Source organism: Pelobates fuscus, chromosome 4 (assembly GCF_036172605.1).
Source record: "Pelobates fuscus isolate aPelFus1 chromosome 4, aPelFus1.pri, whole genome shotgun sequence".
NCBI lineage: Eukaryota > Metazoa > Chordata > Amphibia > Anura > Pelobatidae > Pelobates > Pelobates fuscus.
The window spans coordinates 311,609,834-311,635,684 of NC_086320.1; the positions used below are offsets into that span (position 1 = coordinate 311,609,834).

The following is a 25,851-nucleotide window of genomic DNA, read 5'->3' on the forward strand; positions in this document are numbered from 1 at the left end:
GCATCTATCAGCATTTCCTTGAGATGCAGTGACTTCATGCATCTCTATGGGGAGCAATATTTACAGGACCACATTCAGGAAGTCCCTCTAGTGGCTGTCTACATGATAGATAGTGCTTGCATTGCCGAGCCTGCAGTTACAGGCTCTTTGCCCCAGAACCACTACATAAAGTTGCAGTGGTTCTGGTGCTTTATTTCCAGTGTATTATAAAATTGTAATGATTGCATATCAAATAATTCAAGGACAATTCAAACAGTGCTTTTGAAATGAGCAACTGAACCAGAATTTATTTTTTTCCATATTATGAAATTTACTTTTAGAAAACTATGGCTTATTTTAGCACTAGTAATAAGCACACCAAGAGTGTCATGTGATGCATAACATTTATTTACTAAAACATAGACATTTCCCAAGAAAACTCCTAAAGGGCAAGGGATTAGGCAAATCTCTAATTTGTGTGCCATATCTGGCATTTTATTGGTCCTTAAGAGGATTAAAAGGGACACTATTTAGATGAAGTGGTCTGGATGCAGTGCTACTATCTAATCAAGTCTGCAATGTTGCAAGGTCGTTCTGACAGCCACTAGATGCACTTTTTGCAGTTATTACTGAATAAAACTTGGTTATAAGTGAAATTCTGCTCCTAGAGCAGCATTTGATTGGAGCAGCATGGCGTTTCAAAGAGCATGCACACAAGGCTCCCAAGGCTATGTGGAAGCACTGGATTTGCTGAGATCATCAACATTAATTATCTCAGTCAAAGAGGCAGAGCGGCAGCAAACAGAGCAGTACAGAGAGGACTGAAAAGTAAGGCTTAGTGTCAAACCCTTACACGAAGAAAGGGGACAGCTAGATAGATCTCAGTACACTATAGCGTTAGGAATACATGTTTGTACACTATAGAGGGGACAGCTAGATAGATCTCAGTACACTATAGCGTTAGGAATACATGTTTGTACACTATAGAGGGGACAGCTAGATAGATCTCAGTACACTATAGCGTTAGGAATACATGTTTATACACTGTAGAGGGGACAGCTAGATAGATCTCAGTACACTATAGCGTTAGGAATACATGTTTGTACACTATAGAGGGGACAGCTAGATAGATCTCAGTACACTATAGCGTTAGGAATACATGTTTATACACTGTAGAGGGGACAGCTAGATAGATCTCAGTACACTATAGCGTTAGGAATACATGTTTGTACACTATAGTGTTCCTTTAAATATATAAGTAAATGATGATGTCATTATTATACCTATTTGGAATATGCATTACAAATATTTTGTAATTATTGCATGTTCAATAGACAAATGAAAAGCATGACATAACATTAAATATAAATATATATAAACATAAGTGATGACAGACCCTCTTTTTTATCTTCTTGTGCAATCTTCACTTTAGTGTCCGTAATATCCTTAAATGAAGACAAGAAAAGAACCACATCTCCTTTTTCATTCTTTATAGGAACAATGTCCAATAGGCACCAAAATGATGTACCTAAAAAGGAAAAAAAAAAAGTAAGTTTAATTCAAGCAATGGATTGCAGCAGAAAAAGTACAGATCCTAGTTCTAAGAGCTGCAACTAATGTAATTTCAACCAAATCTTATTGGAAAGGTCAATAGTCGGGAAACCACAGCTGTTCAGCGAATGCAAATCTTCTTGTCTCATCGGATAGAGCTTAGCAGTGCTCCCCTTTGTGGAAGTAAAGCATTGATTTAAATGCAAAATGTATCTACTGAGATCATTAACATGGTTTAATGAAGCTTCTCATTTTATTCTCTAAATCACAGTTTTTCTTTGAAAAGCTTCACTGATCATATCCTGTCTTATTTTAATGTCGTATTTCTCAGTATGTTGAATATGACATCTGAAGTTTGCTATTTACTGTGTAAGATCTTCAAGATTAATTATAAAGGTCTCCTTATCTCCATCATCCTATTGCTTGAGACTTAATGTCCAATATACTTGTGTAACTAATTCAAAGGACTGACACTAATTTCATTGCTACGTAAAAAAAAAACAAAAAAAACTCAACCTTTTTGAGTTAGTAATACTTTTTAATTGTCCATCGTTATTCTAACTAATTAACATTTCAGAAAGTTATTTAAAGGGACACTATAGTCACTAAATGAGCTTTATCTTAATGAAGCAGTTTTGGTGTATAGATTATGCCCCTGCAGTGTCACTGGTCATTTCTTTGCCATTTAGGAGTCAAATCACTGTTTATGCAGCCCTAGGTACACCTCCCTGCATTTGACTTATACGGCCATCCTAAATACTTCCTGTAAAGAGTCATCTATAATGTTTACACTTATAATTTCTTATCTCCTTCTCTCCTAATAGCTATTTAGACCCTGCAGGAGCCTCTTATATGTAAATCAAGTTAAATTTACAGAGCATGAGATTGAAAAAAAATTAAAGTAAGTTACATGTGATTGAAAATGAAACCATTTTGTTTTCATGCAGGCTGTGTCAATCACTGTCAGGGGAGGTGTGGCTAAGGCTGCATAAACAGAAACAAAAGTGATTTAACTCCTAAAGGGCATAGAATTGAGCAGTGAGACTTCAGAGGTATGATCTATACACCCAAACTGCTTCATTAAACTAAAGTTGTTTTGGTGACTATAGTATCCCTTTAAGTTAGTTTTTAATAAGTAGGTTCATAGGAACGCCGTGTTCCCTGTAAGTATTGTATTGTGACATGTACAGCAACACAGCTCTATAAAGCCACGTTTGTATTAACCAAAATGTCCTGTAATGTGCACTGAGCACCTATTGTTCTTTTGTTTCAATAACATTTTAAAATTATTTACATTTGGACTGCTAAAAAAACATTTTCACAGACTAAGTGATCCAGATATGTAAAAATGTGATATTTAGTTCACCAAAATAATGGGGATTAATATAAAAATATGTCTCCATATCTCCTGGACCTACTTGGAACCAGTGGGGAGTTGTAAAATGGTCCCCTACATTCCCATATCAATGCAACAGGTTATGGTTTAAAGTATAAGGATGGTATCTGTGGCTTGAACTCCAAACCCCAGACTGAGGTTTAAAAGGAAGGATAATTAATTTATATGCTACTGTCTCAATTTCCTTTCCAGGAAAAACCACCCATCTTGGGCATCATCAGTCATGCAAGTGGCACCACTGCCAGGCTGCTTTAGGATTGTCCACTCCCGGTTCCAATTTCATACCCCCCAGTGTTGGGAGGCATACAGTATGTAGATGTATGCATCTATGAATGTGTGTTAGTTTGTGTCTTTGTGTTGTATTTGTTTGTGTGTTTTTGTATGTTTGTTAGTGTTTGTTTATGCATGTGTGCTAGAGTGTCTGTCTACTGTGTGTCTCTGTCTGTTGTGTGTATGTGCCCTGGCTTGTTTGCATGTTCCTGTTTATGCACAAGTGTTTTCAGAGGTACTAGAGTATACAAAAGGCATGCAATTCTCTTTTTAATACAATACCAGGCTCAAGGGTCCTTTCAGGACAAGTGGCTACAATATTTCTTGCCCAGAGCACTACAAATATTAAGTGTTCTTGTTTTAGTTAATCAGCAAAGTAATAAGTAATCTTGTTGGCACTTCATAAATAAAATATTGATTCACCTGGGTCGAGGACAAATTGCAAATTAGGGTTCTAAAAGTGCAACTAAAGCAGGAACAATATCCATAGGATCTAAGTCTGTGCGTAAGTCATTTACAATATTCGTTGAGCACAATATTGCTCAATAATGGCTAAAGTCCAACTAATAGCAGGACAAAGACAACTTTGTGTTGTAACTTTTCAGCATGTTTTTTCTGCATTGCTGACTTACAACCAGATCCACTTACAGCAGCTTGTTGTATTTAACTGTTAACCCGGCTTTAGTGATGTACCGAACTGTTCGCTGGCGAATAGTTCCTGGCGAACATAGTTCATGTTCGCGTTCGCCACCGCTGGCGAACACCTACGCGGTTCGATCCGCCCCCTATTCGTCATCATTGAGCAAACTTTGACCCTGTGCCTCACGGTCAGCAGACACATTCCAGCAAATTAGCAGCAGACCCTCCCTTCCAGACCCTCCCACCTCCCTCCCAGCATCCATTTTAGATTCATTCTGAAGCTGCATTCTTAGAGAGAGGAGGGAAAGTGTAGCTGCTGCTCATTAAATAGGGAAATTGATAGCTAGGCTAGGGTATTAAGTGTCCACTACAGTCCTGAAGGACTCATCTGATCTCTGCTGTAAGGACATCACCCCAAAAAGCCCTTTTTAGGGCTAGAACATCAGTCTGCTTTTTTTTTTCTTTGTAATGTAATTGCAGTTGCCTGCCTGCCAGCTTCTGTGTCAGGCTCACAGTGATGTGGGATTATTAAAAATCTTTATTGTACTTGTATTGAATTATTGCACTAACTCCATTTTAACTTTATACTGTGACAATCCTCCATTTTGTCCTCCTAACCTGACTTCTTCAATCCTCCATTTTGTCCTCATAACCTAACTTGTTCATTTTAAAACTACCTTACATGACAGAATTTCCCAGCACATCTAGTACAATAGACAAAGACTGTATTTTCTATAAAGACATGATTAACACAGGAATTGCTGACTTTTCCTTAAACTTGCAACATAGTATAATTTGCAGGCCATGAGAACACAGTAGTAATGAAATGTTCTATTCATAAGAGACCTTGCACCTGGCCACGAGGCCTGAGATCACCGACCGTGTAAAATGACGCTCAAGACCCCCTTGTCCCCACCCGTGTCCAGAACAATCCCACCTCTTGGTGGGTGGGCACGGGACTAACCACTTAGTTTTTTGAGCCAATTAATAATATTGATAGGAGGACACTAATCCCGACACTTAACAATTAATCCAATTAATGATGTTTATTTGCTGATATTCTAATAATCAATGATGACGTAAAATGCCTCTTAAAAGGGCCTGCGCGCCCGCTTTTTAATCACTTGCCAATAAATTTTCTCGAAGTTATTTTAACCTGAACCTTGTGTGTCAGACTTAATTACTTCAGCGTATATACGCAATTCAATTTTATTAATTTGGACAGGAACAGATAGACATTTAAACATTTTGGTTTACTGCTAAAAAGTACCATAACAACTTGGCGCCCAACGTGGGGCATCGGGCTATGTCCGGCCGGTGAGCCGTCCTAAGGAAGACAAGGGTGGACGGAGGAATCCAGGGGGAAGGAAAGGAGACTGATCACCTCCAGGTACACGGTAGAGACTTCTGCAGAGCCACCGGTATGTTCCGGCCCCTTTGATTGACCCGTCCACGTGTCTGTGACTGCTTCCCTGGAGGACATCAAAGACAGGTAATATCTTGCCCGGTGTCTCGTTACTCACTTGTTTACCTGCATTTTAGTCTATCTGTTGCCTGGGTGTGTTTGTATTGGCCTATTTTAGCTTAGGTGCCCGGGCTGAGTGTCTGTTTGCTTGTTTTCCCCTTTTTGGGATAAAGGGGGGTGGACCTGAGGGGATTTGCCTGGGTCTTCAGTATATCTGTCTATCTGTCTGTATTTTACCCCTTTTGGGATAAAGGGGGGTGGACCTGTGGGGATTTGCCTGGGTCTTCTGTTGCCTGTTTTACCCCTTTTAGGAACCACGGTGCTGTGGTTGTAGGGAAAAAGGGGGGTTGACCTGTGGATGTGTTCCTGGGGGTCATCTTTTCCTGTTTAACTCTTTTAGGAGCCTCGTGGCTGGGGCTGTAGGGAAAAAGAGGAGTGTTGGATCTGTGGAGATTGTGTAGACTCATAGTTTCCTGGGGATCCTTCTTGTGTCACTTTGATAGCCTTGCTAGCTTCTCTGTGCACGTTACTCTGCTTGCAGAGTGGTGGTACCCTCCAGCTTTGAGCGCTGAGCTGGAGCCATTCCAATTTTTATTTTGTGGTGTGTGAATTCGGGCAGGCATTGCTGTCTTCATCACCACGGAGTAGTGAGACTTATAAAGTGGGTTTTTATAGGGGCACTACAAGGGTGAGGGTAGCGCAGACACTATTAGTGGGCTGCTGTGACAAGGGAGGCATATGGATTTCGGACCGGTGTTAGCTGTTATCCTTGGCCGTTGGTAGTAAGATACTACGGGATTGAGGGAGGTGACTTTGGAGTAAGCACACGAGTAAAGGAAAGGAATTACTGTTGATTTCATTTGAACTGTGATGCATGCACTGTATTTCAACTGTATTGTTGTCTTGTTTGTTTAATAGGAGTCTCATGAACTCCGGTGTCTGTCTCTAAGGATTTTTCCTTGCCTTTCATCTTTTCTACACTTTCTATATTATTATACTATCCACTCCCATTTCTCTTAAAAGAGAAGTGATTGGTCACACACTTCTCACCTCGCTCCAATCCGTGTCTACCACCCCGGGTAGGCGGATTCAGTGACTAGTCTACGTTTTGGGAAGACGCACCTGAGAAAGTCCCACGGTTCTCGGGTGGCAGTCGAGCATTGTAGACGTTCCTGTTCAGTTTTCTCTCTCTCTCTCTATATCTAGGACGCTGGTATAGGGGTAAAGGGACTATGGGACAGGATTTAGGTAAGCCCAGTAAGGGCTGGTTAGCATGTGATTTGGTAGAAAACAGAGAGGGTGAGGAGATGGTTAAAGGTGTTGAAAAGATTGCAAAAGTATGTAAAATTGCTGTACCGACATGTGGAAGATTGCAACCAGAAAGTTGGCGCAAGTTACTGGCAGAAATGAAAGGCAAGCTTACAGATAATGATTTATTAAAGACTGCTGAAGCATGGTACAGAGTAGCGAAGGCTATTCAGTTAGAAGGTTGGGTTGAGGAAGAGATAAATCACAAAGGTGTGAAATTGTTTGTGTATCATAAGAATTGTGTTGCTGGGGTTTACCCTCAGCCAGCGCCCCAAAATGGCGCCCAGGGGATGTCTATCCCCAAGGTTCAGTCAGCAGTAGGTGATAGCCAGCTGACTATGTTCCCCACTCCCAATCCTCCCGAATCCCATCCCATCACCTCTCCTGTCTGCCCGGTCCTGAATTCTGACGGATCTTTCTTTACCCCTTCCCCTTCTCTAACAGTCCCATCATCCTCATCCATCCCCACGCTACCTTCCATGCCTAATCCTAACATTTCATCTGCCATTTCCTCCCTGCAATCCCTCTCCGTAGCTAATCCCCTCCCGTCAGCAACCGCCCAACTAACTACCCCTCCCTCCCTTGCTCCGACTCCTCCTTCTGCACCCATCCCTACCAATCCCGTCCTGTCTCCTCCCATAACCGGCTCCACCCCAGTCCATTACCCTACCTCCTTAAATGTACCTACCCACCCTACTCTTCTGCCCTCCCCTGCCTGGCCCTACCCCTTCCCATATACCATGGCCCTGCCCTACCCCGGTTACCCTCCCTTTCCCCAAGCCACTCCCCAGGTTCCGGTCATGCCCAGTCCGGCTCAGTCTGCCCCGGAAGTGCCCATATCAAACATGGCCGCCACTTCTTCCCTTAATCCTAATGCAACTCCTTTTCCCGCCTCCAATATGGCGGCCCCAGTTCAGCCCTGATGCCGGTAATCCCCGGTGACTACCTGTCTCCAGGTTATGACTCGCTAGCCACCCCTGCATCTGGGGCTCTTTCCCATCCCCCGATCCTTTCACCTCACGCGGGCCCTGCACCACGTAAGAGAGCCAATATCATAGAATTCGATGACGAAGAGGAGGACAGGGTATCCCATGTCTCATCGGAGGTTGCTGCGGGAGCCTCAGCTCATCGTTCTATCGATGACCCCTTCGGCCACAAGGGTCGGGGAGAACGGGCCCCTCCTAAGTATGTTGCTTTCAACCCCACTCAAGCTAGTGCTCTAATGAAATCACTCCCTGACCCAGAAAAGCAGCCTATGCCCTTTTACCGAGGGATAGTTCAAATTCAAAAGACTTATTCCGCCGCATGGCGTGATCTACTCAGCATTTGTGCTATTAAAGCAGGGGATGCATATTGGCCAAGCATGGCCCGTCACCTCAGTACAGATCTGCTTTCCAGTGATGTTGATTACCCCTCCGGGGTAACCTTTTGCACCCAATTAAGAGAATGGGCTAAGGACAAACTTGCAGATCAGGCTGCTGGCCTTACTGATGTTATTCAAGATAAAGGAGAATCAGTGGAAAGGTTTCATGCAAGACTGTATCAAATGTTTACAGATTTGGGGTTTGATCTTACTGACAAGATTCATTCACAAATGCTGTCAGGTGCGTTTGTCCAAGGTGTTAAAGACTCTATACGCAAGGGAATCATTGCTGCACGCCCTGAATATAAGGTTGTTCCCCTGGATACCCTGCTTTTAGTTGCTAGGGGCCTAGAATCTGCCCAGACCCCCAGAAGGCCAAGCTCTGCCCCTCTTATGGTATCACGCAGTACCCCTGTTCCCAGGGGCACCAGACCAGAGGATGGTTTCTGTTTTAATTGCAAGGCTAAAGGGCATTTTAAAAGTGATTGCCCGGAACCCAAAAGAGAGCCAAGAAAGCCATCCAGGCCTGCCCCGGCCACTAAGGCCGAAAAAGAGGTTCCAATAGTTAAGGAACCCGATGAATAGGAAATTGGCAAGCCTGTGTCTGTGACCCCTGTCATGGCAGTGTCTACAGGGGATAAGGGGGGGCCACTTGCCACAGTGACTTTGCCCATTGAAGGCCACCCTACCACATTTCTAGTTGACACAGGTGCAGCCCGTAGTGTTCTGCGAGAACAAGACCTGCCAGACCCATCCTTCCTGTCAAATATTGATGTCTCTTGTGTTGGAGTGGATGGCCAGCCAAGACATAGCCCTTTAACAACTCCACTACGAGTTGGCTCTAGCCTGCTTGCTCGCTTTGTGGTATCCTCCACATGCCCAATTAACCTGTTAGGTGCTGATGTTCTCTCACGCCTGCAAGCATCCATCACCTTCACCCCGGATGGGCAGGTAGAAATGTCCACACCTCTATCTGAATCAGACACCTCAGCCTTGTGCTCCTTGCCTCTAATGCTGCATTTAGAAAAGCCCCGTGAGAAAGCAGCAGAATTAAGGTCCAATTTCCCAGAGGTATTAAAAACACAGGTGCCCGCCAAGTTATGGTCCTCAGGCCCAGAGGACATAGGTCACCTAAATGTTCCCCCTGTGGTGGTAAAGCTTATTCCAGGAGCTAAGTTACCAAGAAAGCCACAATATCCATTAAAACCAGCACAGGCTGCTGCCCTTTCTATCCACATCAAGGCACTCTTGGAGAAGGGTGCCCTGGTAAAATGTAAATCTGAATGCAACACCCCATTATTCCCTGTGAAAAAGAAAACTCCAAAAGGTGAGCCAGAGAAGTACAGGATGGTTCAGGATCTCCGTGCTGTCAATGAAGCTACCGTCCTGGACACCCCTCTTGTACCAAATCCCCATACTCTGCTCTCTGGAGTCCCACCATCTGCAAAATTTTTCACAGTCATAGACCTGGCCAATGCCTTTTTCAGTGTCCCACTGGACCCATCTTGTCAATACCTGTTTGCCTTCACCCATGAAATGCAACAGTATACCTGGACTGTCATGCCCCAAGGGGCACACAATTCTCCAAGTCAATTTGCAAAGGCCATGGCCACCATCCTTGACCCATGGCAAGCCGAGCACCCAGAAGTTGTTCTGCTCCAGTATGTGGATGATTTGTTGCTTTGTGGAGATGATATACCCACTACTGAAAATTGCTCAATTAGTCTCCTTTGCTATTTGGCAGAACAAGGATGCAAATCTTCGCTCATCAAGCTCCAATTCTGCCAACCTTCAGTAATTTTCCTTGGACATTGCCTATCTCAAGGCACCAGACATCTTACTCGGGACCGGGTAAGAGCTGTACTGGACATTCCACCTCCAAGGACTTCAAAGTCTCTTCATGCCTTCCTAGGCCTCATTTCCTACTGCAGAGCATGGATCCCAGAAGCCTCTCTGCTTATGCAACCTCTCTATGATGCACTTAAGTCTGACCCATTCTGTTTGACTAATGAAGCTCTGGACAATTTCAATGCTCTCAAACGTGCCATTGCTTCTGCTCCTGCCTTGGGCCTACCTGACTACTCCAAACCTTTCAAATTATTTGTCTCTGAAAGACAAGGCCATGCAACAGGAGTTCTCACCCAAACTAATGACTTAAGAGGCCGCCAGAGGCCTATTGGATATTTCTCATGTCAACTGGACATTGTGGCCAGAGGGACTCCTTCCTGTCTCAGGGCTGTTTTTGCTGCAAGAGAGCTCATAGAAAGAACCTCAGACCTGGTCCTTGGCCACCCTCTGGTTGTTTTGGCCCCTCATGACATTTCTGCCATCATCAACCAAGTCCAACTCAAACACGTGTCTCCAGCCAGACACCTACGCCTACAGTGCCATCTTCTTCTGCCTGACAACATTTCCATCCAAAGATGTCAAGTTCTTAACCCGTCCACTCTTCTTCCACTCCCTGAGGGGGGTATCTATTATGGATTTATCACGGATGAAACCTACATTTACCTGCTCTGTGGATGTATCAAGAAAGTCATGCATCCACATTTGACATTTTATGAAGATGAGACACCCCTTTGTGAAGGCCCGGATTACGCCTTCTGTACCATGTGGTACAAGCCGAACATTACTCCTGAACCTTGCTATGAAGATGAGCTTTACCACTGGACTGATGTAAAGCTCACTGCTCAAGATTTCTATTGTGACTCTGAAGGCAATAGCATGGTCTTGGTCCAACTACCTCAACAACTCAACTACCTCTACCGCCATTGGGATACTGCTATCCCACATATTCCTGTTACCAAATTGAAGACAAGGTCATGGAATGATCTTTGGCCCATGGCGAAGCTATGGGCCACCATGGATGAAGAACAGCTACAGGAAAATGGTATTGTCAAATACCCAACAACTGACCTTCTGGAAGCATGGCCACGCCACTTCCTAGAAAAAGAATTTCAAGATCTGGTCATAGTGAATGATTATGACCCTGAAACACCTCATGACTGTTTTGAACAGATGAAAATGGAGACAGTGCACCTACCAACTGTGCATGAGAATCCGTTACCAGATCCAGATTTTACCCTGTTTGTGGACGGTTCAAGATATGCTGATGAAGAAGGAAGATATCATACAGGATATGCCGTAACCACAACAGATGAAGTTATCAAATCATCACCCTTACCGCCAGCAATGTCTGCGCAAGAAGCTGAATTACAGGCTCTGACTTCAGCATGCAAAATTTCCGAAGGAAAACGTGCCACCATCTATACAGATTCAAGATATGCTCTGGGCGTGGCACATGACTTCGGCCTAATTTGGAAGACAAGAGGATTTCTTACCACCGCCGGTACACCAGTCAAGCATAGTACTGCAATCAAGGAGCTAATGGATGCCCTCCTACTCCCTAAAGAAGTGGCCGTTTTGAAGGTAAAGGCCCATGGGAAATTGGATACAGATGAAGCAAAGGGCAACCATTTGGCTGATCAGGCTGCTAAGCTAGCAGCCAGGGATCTGCAGGAAGTGGATGAAGAAGTGTCCGGACAAGAAGAAGAAGAAGTCCCTATTTTTGCTCTGCAAACTCTTCCTACTGATTTGCGAATTTTGCGAGAACAGCAAGCTGCAGTCACTCCTGAAGAAATCCAGAAATGGAAAAAGAAAGGAGCTGTCCAAAAGGACGGAGTATATTACAACAACTTCAAATTTTGTCTTCCCAAAAATTTATATCCAGCAGTTGTCCAATGGGCACATGGGCCTGCACACCTGTCAAAGGAATTGATGGCCGCCCTCATACAGAAGTATTATGAAGCACCCGGAATCACAACATTGATCAGCAGCTTCTGTAAGGCCTGTGTCATTTGCGCAAAATGCAATCCAGGAAGACCAATCAAGGTGCCTGCAAAACACCTGGCAAAGCCCATGTACCCCTTCCAGCGAATTCAAATTGACCACATCCAAATGCCCAAAAGTGGGCCCCATGAATATGCACTAGTCATAGTGGACATGTTCTCAGGATGGCCAGAGGCCTACCCAGTGGCCAATATCACTGCAAAAACAACCGCAAGACGCCTACTTACAGAGATAGTATGTAGGTTCGGACTCCCAGAAGTCATTGAAAGTGATCAAGGCCCAGCTTTTACAGCGACAGTGACTAAAGAAATTTGGACTGCTCTAGGGGTGACTCTAGCCTTCCACACCCCTTACCACCCACAAAGTAGTGGTAAAGTAGAGCGTATGAATGGCACTCTAAAAGCCAGAATGTTAAAAATGTCACAAGAAACAAAAATGCCCTGGCCAGAAAGCCTGGCAATAGCTTTATTTAGTGTTAGGCACACACCTAGAGGGAAGCATTCACTGTCCCCATATGAGATTCTATTTGGGACAGCACCCAGACTAGGTTGTTATTATCCGCAGCAGTTACAGCTCCAATCAGATGTTTTAGTAGACTATGTAACTGAACTTTCAAGTGCCTTAAACAAAATACATGCCCAAGTTTTCTCTTCAATTCCAGATCCCGAATTGGATACAGGTACCCATAACCTGCTTCCCGGAGATTGGGTTCTGGTCAAGAAGTTTGTGCGGAAAAATACCCTGGAACCAAGATTTGACGGTCCATTCCAAGTTCTCCTGATTACCGCAACCTCCGTCAAACTGGCCGGTAGGCCAAATTGGATCCACGCTTCCCACTGCAAGAAATCTCCTGCCCCCGAGGAAGCAGATACCGCACAAGCATGTACCTCTGGTACACCTTCTCCTTAATTAGCCTCATAAAGGCCCAGCAAGTAGCCATCAACAAAGATATTAGTGGGTATACCTTCTGGTACAATTCATCATGCACCCATGTGGCTACTTACACCTTTGACTACTGTGATATTGTAGAATGCCCATTTCCCACATCACAAATCCAGAGTATCTATAGAGATATCCCTCATTCAAAAGACCCATATGTTTGTGTAGTTGACAAGCAATGGGGGCACAATAGTAACCATTGGGGGGCGGCGGGATGGAATGCCGGGCCTGCCTGGGGTTACAAACCAAAAAGTGCCTTATCTAAAGTAGATGATCATGGTAGATCCCTTCTCCAGAGAATGACTTTGAGAAAGCCTGGGGGGGGTACACCAATGAAATTAATCCTTAACATTGAGCATCCAAGCCCAACAGATGCAGACCAGTATGTGATGGGAATGTATTGGAAAAAGGGTTCCTACCGTAAATTAGGGCATTTCTACCTCAAAGATATGTGTAACTCTTCTGAGTGGCAAGGGGCCACCCATATGGTCCCTAACCCATTAAAACCTCATATCCAGACCTTTCAAGACATGATGGCCATTGCTAACCCCACCTTTGAAGATACCATGGCCGCTGAAACAGGTTTTAATGATGTAAATTTATGGTTAGAATGGATGAAATATAATGCTAATAAGCATAATAAGACCGCATGCTATGTGTGTGGCGGTGCCCGGCCTCACCTGGGTACTGTACCTCTAATCCTGCCAGTAGATGTAGAGGAATGTGTTTTAAGCCTTTTTGCCTATCACTATAATTTTAACAGGTCCATATGTATTGCATGGACAAAGGAGTATCCTCTCCTAACCAAGGATGTCAAACCCCCAGATGGTATTACCGTGTATAAAGGTAATTACACTTGTTATGCTAATTATGATGGAATTGGTAAATTCTTGGGTAACTTCTCTAAGGGGTATTGTGCTACCTACAGAAATGTCTCTATGAACTTGTTGCAGTTTCACACCAGGTCATTAGGGGATATTTACTGGTTGTGTGGGGATTTACAGCTAAGATCCAGAATGGACAAAGAGTGGTGGGGGGAGTGTACTCTGGCTAAAGCCATTATGCCTATACATATCATCTCTGACACACACCTCGTCACCCATGAGTCCAGGCACACTAAGGTTAAGCGTGACGCCCCAGTGAAAGGAAGTTTTGATCCTCATGTGTATATTGATGCCATTGGAGTGCCTAGGGGGGTGCCCAATGAGTTTAAAGCAAGAGATGAAGTTGCTGCAGGATTTGAATCACTTTTTGCCATAGTTACCACAAACAAGAATTTAAATTGGATAAATTACATTTATTATAATCAACAGCGTTTTGTTAATTATACCAGAGACGCCCTCCAGGGGTTGGCCGAACAGTTGCAGGCCACATCCCAAATGGCTTTTCAGAATAGAATGGCCCTAGATATGATCTTAGCCGAAAAAGGAGGGGTTTGTAAAATTTTGCCCGACACCATGACATGTTGTACCTATATCCCAGAAAACACAGGCCCTAATGGTAAAGTTACATTAGCCATAGAGAAATTAAATGACCTGTCTGAAGAGTTAAAAAGGAATTCTGGGATAAAAGATCCCTGGGAAAGATGGTTTGGTTGGATGACAGGATGGCAAAAGGCTTTAATGCATATTGGTATGGCTATACTAATTTTTCTTTTTATCTTTGCTCTTCTCTTTTGTTGTATCCTCCCATGTCTGAGAAAATCCCTCATGAAGACTGTTGACCAAGCGGCACCCACTTTCACCCATCTCGAAGTTGATGACCAAGATTTCCAAGACATCAACTCACCCTGTCTGCCGCTGCAAACAATCCCTTTTGTTGATAAAGTGCAGGAATTCTAGGAAGGGACTAGCTTAGGGACAGCATCTGTCAGTGAATGGTAAAGGCCCCGTGTGGAGAAGTGGTGGGTTAGCTGCCATGGGACACCCATGGGTGTGAAGTGTTCGAGAGCCATACTGACGGATGAGTTAGCCTATCAGGGTCAGATCTAGGGACAGTCTTGCACTTTGCATTAACACCTAGCTAGCGGCCACGGGGTTTCTGTGCCTTTGGGTTAACACGTCTTCCTGGTACTAACTTAATAAAGTTTTATCTCTTAGAATCTAACATTTCATAGGGGGGACTGATGTGGGATTATTAAAAATCTTTATTGTACTTGTATTGAATTATTGCACTAACTCCATTTTAACTTTATACTGTGACAATCCTCCATTTTGTCCTCCTAACCTGACTTCTTCAATCCTCCATTTTGTCCTCATAACCTAACTTGTTCATTTTAAAACTACCTTACATGACAGAATTTCCCAGCACATCTAATACAATAGACAAAGACTGTATTTTCTATAAAGACATGATTAACACAGGAATTGCTGACTTTTCCTTAAACTTGCAACATAGTATAATTTGAAGGCCATGAGAACACAGTAGTAATGAAATGTTCTATTCATAAGAGACCTTGCACCTGGCCACGAGGCCTGAGATCACCGACCGTGTAAAATGACGCTCAAGACCCCCTTGTCCCCACCCGTGTCCAGAACAATCCCACCTCTTGGTGGGTGGGCACGGGACTAACCACTTAGTTTTTTGAGCCAATTAATAATATTGATAGGAGGACACTAATCCCGACACTTAACAATTAATCCAATTAATGATGTTTATTTGCTGATATTCTAATAATCAATGATGACGTAAAATGCCTCTTAAAAGGGCCTGCGCGCCCGCTTTTTAATCACTTGCCAATAAATTTTCTCGAAGTTATTTTAACCTGAACCTTGTGTGTCAGACTTAATTACTTCAGCGTATATACGCAATTCAATTTTATTAATTTGGACAGGAACAGATAGACATTTAAACATTTTGGTTTACTGCTAAAAAGTACCATAACAACAGTGGATACTGTGCACATTTGCCCAGTGCCACCACTCATATCTGGTGTCACAATAGCTTAAGCTTGACATTTAAAAAGAAAAACATTTTTTCACTGTAATAGATTGAATAGCAGTTAGTTGTCTGCAAGCGTCTGGGTGTCAGGCCTTCAGCGTGTACTCTGCCAACCTCTGCCAGTGTACTTTGCCACTCATATCTGGTGTCTCTATAGCGTGCTTTTACAAAGAAAAAAAAGTTTTTCACTGTAAGCTAATAGCAGTCAGTGTCCTTCAAGCGGGTGACAGGCCTTAAGCGTGTACTCTGCCAAACTCAGCCAGTCCACTTTGCCACTCATATCTGGTGTGACAATAGCGTGCCTTTAACCCCTTAAGGACCAAACTTCTGGAATAAAAGGGAATCATGACATGTCACACATGTCATGTGTCCTTAAGGGGTTAAAAAGAAAAAAGGTTTTTCACTGTAAGCTAATAGCAGTTAGTTGTCTGCAAGCGTCTGGGTGTCAGGCCTTCAGCGTGTACTCTGCCAAACTCAGCCAGTCCACTTTGCCACTCATATCTGGTGTCTCTGTAGCGTGCCTTTAAAAAGAAAAAAAAGTTTTTCACTGTAAGCTAATAGCAGTCAGTGTCCTTCAAGCGGGTGACAGGCCTTCAGCGTGTACTCTGCCAAACTCAGCCAGTCCACTTTGCCACTCATATCTGGTGTCTCTATAGCGTGCCTTTAAAAAGAAAATACGTTTTTCACTGTAAGCTAATAGCAGTCAGTGTCCTTCAAGCGGGTGACAGGCCTTCAGCGTGTACTCTGCCAAACTCAGCCAGTCCACTTTGCCACTCATATCTAGTGTGACAATAGTGTGCCTTTAAAAAGAAAAAAAGTTTTTCACTGTAAGCTATTAGCAGTTAGTTGTCTGCAAGCGTCTGGGTGTCAGGCCTTCAGTGTGTACTCTGCCAAACTCAGCCAGTCCACTTTGCCACTCATATCAGGTGTGACAAAAGCGTGCTTTTAAAAAGAAAAAAAGTTTTTCCACTGTAATAGATTGAATAGCAGTTGCCTGCCTGCCAGCTTCTGTGTCAGGCTCACAGTGGATACTGTACCCAATTGCCCAGTGCCACCACTCATATCTGGTGTCACAATAGCTTAAGCTTGACATTTAATTTTTTTTCACTGTTATTGATTGAATAGCAGTTAGTTGTCTGCCAACTTCTGTGTCAGGCTCACAGTGGATACTGTGCCCACTTGCCCAGTGCCACCACTCATCTGGTGTCACAATAGCTTAAGATTGACATTTAAAAAAAAAATTGTTTCACTGTTATAGATTGTATAGCAGTTAGTTGTCTGCCAGCTTCTGTGACAGGCTCACAGTGGATACTGTGCCCACTTGCCCAGTGCCACCACTCATATCTGGTGTCACAATAGCTTAAGCTTGACATTTTAAAACAAAAAACTTTTTTCACTGTTATAGATTGAATAGCAGTTAGTTGTCTTCAAACGGGTGTCACGCCTTCAGCGTGTACTCTGGCCACCTCTGCAAGTGTAATTTGCCACTCATATCTGGTGTCTCTATAGTGTGCCTTTACAAAGAAAAAAAGTTTTTCACTGTAAGCTAATAGCAGTTAGTTGTCTGCTAGCGTCTGGGTGTCAGGCCTTCAGCGTGTGCTCTGCCAACCTCTGCAAGTGTACTTTGCCACTCATATCTGGTGTCTCTATAGCATGCCTTTACAAAGAAAAAACTTTTTTCACTGTTATAGATTGAATAGCAGTTAGTTGTCTTCAAGCGGGTGTGTCAGGCCTACAGCGTGTACTCTACCAACCTCTGCCACTGCACAGTGCCACTCATATCTGGTCTCACAGTAGCTTGCACGCATAGTACCACTAATCCCCCAAAAAATGACAGGCGGAGGCAGGCCACCCCGCAGGGGCCATCGTGGTCGTGGTGCTGTGATTCCCTTTGGCCCTAGAATAATGCCCAGTTTTTAGAGGCCACGTACCCTGAACTTGAAAAGTTCTGAGGACATAGTTGACTGGCTAACAAAGGACACCCAATCTTCTACAGCTTCCGCTCGGAAACTTGACGCACCATCCTCCTCCAGCTTAGCTTTGGGCACCTCTCAAGATACCACTCACCCGCATGCCGCCACCACCAAAACTAGCACCACAGCTGCTTCACTTGGTATGTCAGAGGAGTTATTCACACATCCGTTTGAAGAAATGAGTGATGCACAACCATTATTGCCAGAGGATGTAGATAACAGGGATATGTCTCAGGCAGGCAGCATTACACACATGGACGTACAGTGTGATGATGATGATGTTGTACCCGCTGCTGCTTCGTTTGCTGTGTTGTCAGATACAAGTGAAGCGGTTGATGATGACGATGCGTCCATGGATGTCACGTGGGTGCCCGCTCGGCAAGAAGAAGAACAGGGGGAAAGTTCAGATGGGGAGACAGAGAGGAGGAGGAGGAGACGAGTTGGAAGCAGGGGGAGGTCATCGCAAGGAGCTAGTGGCACAGTCAGACAGCATTCATCGGCACCCGGGGTCAGCCCAACAGCACGCCAATCAACGCATGCTGTGTCCACCACCAGAATGACGTCATTGCAGAGCTCAGCAGTGTGGCATTTTTTTTGTGTGTCTGCCTCTGACAACAGCGATGCCATTTGCAACCTGTGACAAAAGAAACTGAGTCGTGGGAAGTCCAACACCCACCTAGGTACAACTGCTTTGCGTAGGCACATGATCGCACATCACAAATGCCTATGGGATCAAAACATGAGTACAAGCAGCACGGAAACTCAAAGCCGCCATCCTCCTCCTGGTCCAGCATCTTCAGCCACGTCAACCACTGCTGTCCTCCTTGCCCCCTCTCAACCATCCGCCACTCCGTCTCCCGCCTTGAGCAGTTCCTGCTCATCTGCCCACAGTCAGGTGTCTGTCAAGGACATGTTTGAACGTAAGAAGCCAATGTCAGAAAGTCACCCCCTTGCCCAGCGTCTGACAGCTGGCTTGTCCGAACTATTAGCCAGCCAGCTTTTACCATACAAGCTGGTGGAGTCTGAGGCGTTCAAAAAATTTGTAGCTATTGGGACACCGCAGTGGAAGGTAACCGGCCGAAATTTCTTTTCACAAAAGGCAATCCCCAACCTGTACTCGATTGTGCAAAAGGAAGTAATGGCATGTCTGGCACACAGTGTTGGGGCAAGGGTCCATCTGACCACTGATACCTGGTCTGCAAAGCATGGTCAGGGCAGGTATATCAGCTACACTGCGCATTGGGTAAACCTGCTGACGGCTGCCAAGCATGGAATGCGTGGCTCTGCAGAGGAGTTGGTGACACCGCCACGACTTGCAGGCAGGCCTGCTGCCACCTCCTCTACTCCTCCTACTCCATCCTCTTCCATAATCTCCTCGGCTGAGTCCTATTCTGATGCTGCGTCTTGCTCCACATCAACGGCACCCCCCCCAGCTCCCCAGATACTATTCCACATCCCGGATACGGCAGTGTCCCGCCGTCTTGGGTTTGACTTGCTTGAAAGCAGAGAGTCACACCGGACAAGCACTCCTGTCCGCCCTGAACGCACAGGTGGAAAAGTGGCTGACTCTGCAGAAACTGGATATCGGCAAAGTGGTTTGTGACAACGGCAAAAATTTGTTGGCGGCATTGAAGTTGGGCAAGTTGACACATATGCCGTGCATGGCACATGTGTGTAATCTGATCGTACAACGCTTTGTGCATAAGTACACAGGCTTACAGGACATCCTGAAGCAGGCCAGGAAGGTGTGTGGCCATTTCAGGCGTTCCTACACGGCCATGGCGCACTTTGTCGATATCCAGCGGCCAAACAACATGCCTGTGAGGCGCTTGATTTGAGACAGCCCGACACGTTGGAATTCAACACTCCTGATGTTCGACCGCCTGCTCCAACAAGAAAAAGCTGTTAATTAATATTTGTATGACCGGGGTGCTAAGACAGCCTCTGGGGAGCTGGGAATTTTTTTGCCACGTTACTGGACGCTCATGCGCAATGCCTGTAGGCTCATGCGTCCTTTTGAGGAGGTGACAAACCTAGTCAGTCGCACCGAAGGCACCATCAGCGACATCATACCATTTGATTTCTTCCTGGAGCATGCCCTGCGAAGAGTGCTGGATCAGGCCGTAGATGAGCGTGAAGAGGAAGAGGAAGAGTTGTGGTCACCATCACCACCAGAAACAGCCTTATCAGCATCGCTTGCTGGGCCTGCGGCAACGCTGGAAGAGGATTGTGAGGAAGAGGAGTCAGAGGAGGAATGTGGCTTTGAGGAGGAGGAGGAAGACCAACCACAACAGGCATCCCAGGGTGCTTGTTGTCACCTATCTGGTACCAGTGGTGTTGTACGTGGCTCGGGGGAAGAAATACCTTCATTGACATCACTGAGGAGGAGGAACGGGAAATGAGTAGCTCGGCATCCAACCTTGTGCAAATGGGGTCTTTCATGCTGTCGTGCCTGTTGAGGGACCCTCGTATAAAAAGGCTGAAGGAGAACGACCTGTACTGGGTGTCCACGCTACTAGACCCCTGGTATAAGCAGAAAGTGGCGGAAATGTTACCGAATTACAACAAGTCGGAAAGGATGCAGCATTTGCAAAATAAATTAAAAAGTATGCTTTACACAGTGTATAAGGGTGATGTCACAGCACAACGGGAATCTAACAGTTTAAGAGGTTGGAAGTCATCCTCCTCCTCCCACGACCACGCCGGCAAGGACAGGACGCTTTAAAGACGTGTTGTTGATAGAGGACATGCAGAGCTTTTTAAGTCCTACGCATCGCAACAGCCCTTCGGGATCCACCCTCAGAGAACGACTCGACCGACAGGTAGCAGACTACCTCGCCTTAACTGCAGATATTGACACTCTGAGGAGCGATGAACCCCTTGACTACTGGGTGTGCAGGCTTGACCTGTGGCCTGAGCTATCCCAATTTGCGATAGAACTTCTGGCCTGCCCCGCTTCAAGTGTCCTGTCAGAAAGGACCTTCAGGGCAGCAGGAGGTATTGTCACTGAGAAGAGAAGTCGCCTAGGTCAAAAAAGTCTAGATTACCTCACCTTTATTAAGATGAATGAGGGATGGATCCTGAAGGGACTGACACTGGGCGATACATTCAACTAAAAAAGGCCTGATGAGATGAGCTGCCTTGGGATAAAAATGGTCCACACGCTGCTGTATTTTAGCTCTGAATGCCGGTTGACTTGCGTGACTTATCCGCCACCAACTAGGGTTCAAGCCGCAATGTTTTAGGGCACTTTCTGCCTGGGAAACAAACATCAATTTTTATGGCCGCTGCTACAGCATCAGCTGCAACAATAACTAATTTTTCAGGCATGTGTTCATGCCTAATTTTTCGGCCTTCTGGTGCAGCACTGTGGCTTCAAAAACCAAACCAAAAAATAGGCACATAGTGACCCTATGTAGGGGGAACAGTCCCTATTCTGCTCTGTGTCAGTGTGTATCAGGGATCATTAGGATAGGTGTCAATCCATATCTGCCAAGTGACCCTATGTAGGGGCAACAGTCTCTATTCTGCTCTGTGTCAGTGTGTTTCATGGTCTCTGAGGACAGGTGTCAATCCATATCTGCCAAGTGACCCTATGTAGGGGGAACAGTCTCTATTCTGCTCTGTGTCAGTGTGTATCAGGGATCATTAGGATAGGTGTCAATCCATATCTGCCAAGTGACCCATGTAGGGGGAACAGTCTCTATTCTGCTCTGTGTTAGTGTGTATCATGGTCTCTGAGGACAGGTGTCAATCCATATCTGCCAAGTGACCCATGTAGGGGCAACAGTCTCTATTCTGCTCTGTGTCAGTGTGTATCATGGTCTCTGAGGACAGGTGCCAATCCACATCTGCCAAGTGACCCTATGTAGGGGGAACAGTCCCTATTCTGCTCTGTGTCAGTGTGTATCAGGGATCATTAGGATAGGTGTCAATCCATATCTGCCAAGTGACCCATGTAGGGGGAACAGTCTCTATTCTGCTCTGTGTCAGTGTGTATCATGGTCTCTGAGGACAGGTGTCAATCCATATCTGCCAAGTGACCCTATGTAGGGGCAACAGTCTCTATTCTACTCTGTGTCAGTGTGTATCAGGGATCATTAGGATAGGTGTCAATCCATATCTGCCAAGTGACCCTATGTAGGGGCAACAGTCTCTATTCTGCTCTGTGTCAGTGTGTATCAGGGATCATTACGATAGGTGTCAATCCACATCTGCCAAGTGACCCTATGTAGGGGCAACAGTCTCTATTCTGCTCTGTGTCAGTGTGTATCAGGGATCATTAGGATAGGTGTCAATCCATATCTGCCAAGTGACCCTATGTAGGGGGAACAGTCTCTATTCTGCTCTGTGTCAGTGTGTATCAGGGATCCTTAGGATAGGTGTCAACCCATATCTGCCAAGTGACCCTATGTAGGAGGAACAGTCCCTATTCTGCTCGGTGTCAGTGTGTATCAGGGTCTCTGGGGACAGGTGTCAATCCATATGTCAAGGTGTCAATCCATATCCATTGTGATCTAGGAATGTTAGGTGATTTATGGATTAATTTATGGATTAACTCTGCATCAACTGTGTAATTTTCCATGGGAGTTTTGCCATGGATCCCCCTCCGGCATGCCACAGTCAACGTGTTAGTCCCCTTGAAACAACTTTTCCATCACTTTTGTGGCCAGAAACAGTCCCTGTTGGTTTTAAAATGTGCCTGCCCATTGAAGTCAATGGCAGTTTGCCCGGTTCGCGAACGTTTGCGGAAGTTCCCGTTCGCCGTTCGCGAACCGAAAATTTTGTGTTCGCGACATCACTACCCGGCTTCTAACGTCTATATGTGCTATCGTTTATTAGTGTAATACAGGACATGCAGAGCCTTACAGACGAGTTGGAAGCAGGGGGAGGTCATCGCAAGGAGCTAGTGGCACAGTCAGACAGCATTCATCGGCACCCGGGGTCAGCCCAACAGCACGCCAATCAACGCATGCTGTGTCCACCACCAGAATGACGTCATTGCAGAGCTCAGCAGTGTGGCATTTTTTTTGTGTGTCTGCCTCTGACAACAGCGATGCCATTTGCAACCTGTGACAAAAGAAACTGAGTCGTGGGAAGTCCAACACCCACCTAGGTACAACTGCTTTGTGTAGGCACATGATCGCACATCACAAATGCCTATGGGATCAAAACATGAGTACAAGCAGCACGGAAACTCAAAGCCGCCATCCTCCTCCTGGTCCAGCATCTTCAGCCACGTCAACCACTGCTGTCCTCCTTGCCCCCTCTCAACCATCCGCCACTCCGTCTCCCGCCTTGAGCAGTTCCTGCTCATCTGCCCACAGTCAGGTGTCTGTCAAGGACATGTTTGAACGTAAGAAGCCAATGTCAGAAAGTCACCCCCTTGCCCAGCGTCTGACAGCTGGCTTGTCCGAACTATTAGCCAGCCAGCTTTTACCATACAAGCTGGTGGAGTCTGAGGCGTTCAAAAAATTTGTAGCTATTGGGACACCGCAGTGGAAGGTAACCGGCCGAAATTTCTTTTCACAAAAGGCAATCCCCAACCTGTACTCGATTGTGCAAAAGGAAGTAATGGCATGTCTGGCACACAGTGTTGGGGCAAGGGTCCATCTTACCACTGATACCTGGTCTGCAAAGCATGGTCAGGGCAGGTATATCACCTACACTGCGCATTGGGTGAACCTGCTGACGGCTGCCAAGCATGGAATGCGTGGCTCTGCAGAGGAGTTGGTGACACCGCCACGACTTGCAGGCAGGCCTGCTGCCACCTCCTCTACTCCTCCTACTCCATCCTCTTCCATAATCTCCTCGGCTGAGTCCTATTCTGATGCTGCGTCTTGCTCCACATCAACGGCACCCCCCCCAGCTCCCCAGATACTATTCCACATCCCGGATACGGCAGTGTCCCGCCGTCTTGGGTTTGACTTGCTTGAAAGCAGAGAGTCACACCGGACAAGCACTCCTGTCCGCCCTGAACGCACAGGTGGAAAAGTGGCTGACTCTGCAGAAACTGGATATCGGCAAAGTGGTTTGTGACAACGGCAAAAATTTGTTGGCGACATTGAAGTTGGGCAAGTTAACACATATGCCGTGCATGGCACATGTGTGTAATCTGATCGTACAACGCTTTGTGCATAAGTACACAGGCTTACAGGACATCCTGAAGCAGGCCAGGAAGGTGTGTGGTCATTTCAGGCGTTCCTACACGGCCATGGCGCCCTTTGTCGATATCCAGCAGCCAAACAACATGCCTGTGAGGCGCTTGATTTGAGACAGCCCGACACGTTGGAATTCAACACTCCTAATGTTCGACCGCCTGCTCCAACAAGAAAAAGCTGTTAATTAATATTTGTATGACCGGGGTGCTAAGACAGCCTCTGGGGAGCTGGGAATTTTTTTGCCACGTTACTGGACGCTCATGCGCAATGCCTGTAGGCTCATGCGTCCTTTTGAGGAGGTGACAAACCTAGTCAGTCGCACCGAAGGCACCATCAGCGACATCATACCATTTGATTTCTTCCTGGAGCATGCCCTGCGAAGAGTGCTGGATCAGGCCGTAGATGAGCGTGAAGAGGAAGAGGAAGAGTTGTGGTCACCATCACCACCAGAAACAGCCTTATCAGCATCGCTTGCTGGGCCTGCGGCAACGCTGGAAGAGGATTGTGAGGAAGAGGAGTCAGAGGAGGAATGTGGCTTTGAGGAGGAGGAGGAAGACCAACCACAACAGGCATCCCAGGGTGCTTGTTGTCACCTATCTGGTACCAGTGGTGTTGTACGTGGCTCGGGGGAAGAAATACCTTCATTGACATCACTGAGGAGGAGGAACGGGAAATGAGTAGCTCGGCATCCAACCTTGTGCAAATGGGGTCTTTCATGCTGTCGTGCCTGTTGAGGGACCCTCGTATAAAAAGGCTGAAGGAGAACGACCTGTACTGGGTGTCCACGCTACTAGACCCCTGGTATAAGCAGAAAGTGGAGGAAATGTTACCGAATTACAACAAGTCGGAAAGGATGCAGCATTTGCAAAATAAATTAAAAAGTATGCTTTACACAGTGTATAAGGGTGATGTCACAGCACAACGGGAATCTAACAGTTTAAGAGGTTGGAAGTCATCCTCCTCCTCCCACGACCACGCCGGCAAGGACAGGACGCTTTAAAGACGTGTTGTTGATGGAGGACATGCAGAGCTTTTTAAGTCCTACGCATCGCAACAGCCCTTCGGGATCCACCCTCAGAGAACGACTCGACCGACAGGTAGCAGACTACCTCGCCTTAACTGCAGATATCGACACTCTGAGGAGCGATGAACCCCTTGACTACTGGGTGTGCAGGCTTGACCTGTGGCCTGAGCTATCCCAATTTGCGATAGAACTTCTGGCCTGCCCCGCTTCAAGTGTCCTGTCAGAAAGGACCTTCAGGGCAGCAGGAGGTATTGTCACTGAGAAGAGAAGTCGCCTAGGTCAAAAAAGTCTAGATTACCTCACCTTTATTAAGATGAATGAGGGATGGATCCTGAAGGGACTGACACTGGGCGATACATTCAACTAAAAAAGGCCTGATGAGATGAGCTGCCTTGGGATAAAAATGGTCCACACGCTGCTGTATTTTAGCTCTGAATGCCGGTTGACTTGCGTGACTTATCCGCCACCAACTAGGGTTCAAGCCGCAATGTTTTAGGGCACTTTCTGCCTGGGAAACAAACATCAATTTTTATGGCCGCTGCTACAGCATCAGCTGCAACAATAACTAATTTTTCAGGCATGTGTTCATGCCTAATTTTTCGGCCTTCTGGTGCAGCACTGTGGCTTCAAAAACCAAACCAAAAATAGGCACATAGTGACCCTATGTAGGGGGAACAGTCCCTATTCTGCTCTGTGTCAGTGTGTATCAGGGATCATTAGGATAGGTGTCAATCCATATCTGCCAAGTGACCCTATGTAGGGGCAACAGTCTCTATTCTGCTCTGTGTCAGTGTGTTTCATGGTCTCTGAGGACAGGTGTCAATCCATATCTGCCAAGTGACCCTATGTAGGGGGAACAGTCTCTATTCTGCTCTGTGTCAGTGTGTATCAGGGATCATTAGGATAGGTGTCAATCCATATCTGCCAAGTGACCCATGTAGGGGGAACAGTCTCTATTCTGCTCTGTGTCAGTGTGTATCATGGTCTCTGAGGA

The 25,851-nt window shown here is 45.8% G+C and overlaps 1 protein-coding gene across 1 annotated transcript in view; it reads right to left on the bottom strand.

Annotated features, from left to right (window-relative positions):
• Positions 1-25,851, bottom strand: part of KCNH8 (potassium voltage-gated channel subfamily H member 8) — a 461,858-nt gene that overhangs the window by 166,620 nt on the left and 269,387 nt on the right. The window contains exon 3 of the mRNA XM_063452300.1: positions 1,376-1,507. Coding sequence (XP_063308370.1) covers positions 1,376-1,507 — 132 coding nt within the window. The remainder of the gene's footprint in view (positions 1-1,375; positions 1,508-25,851) is intronic.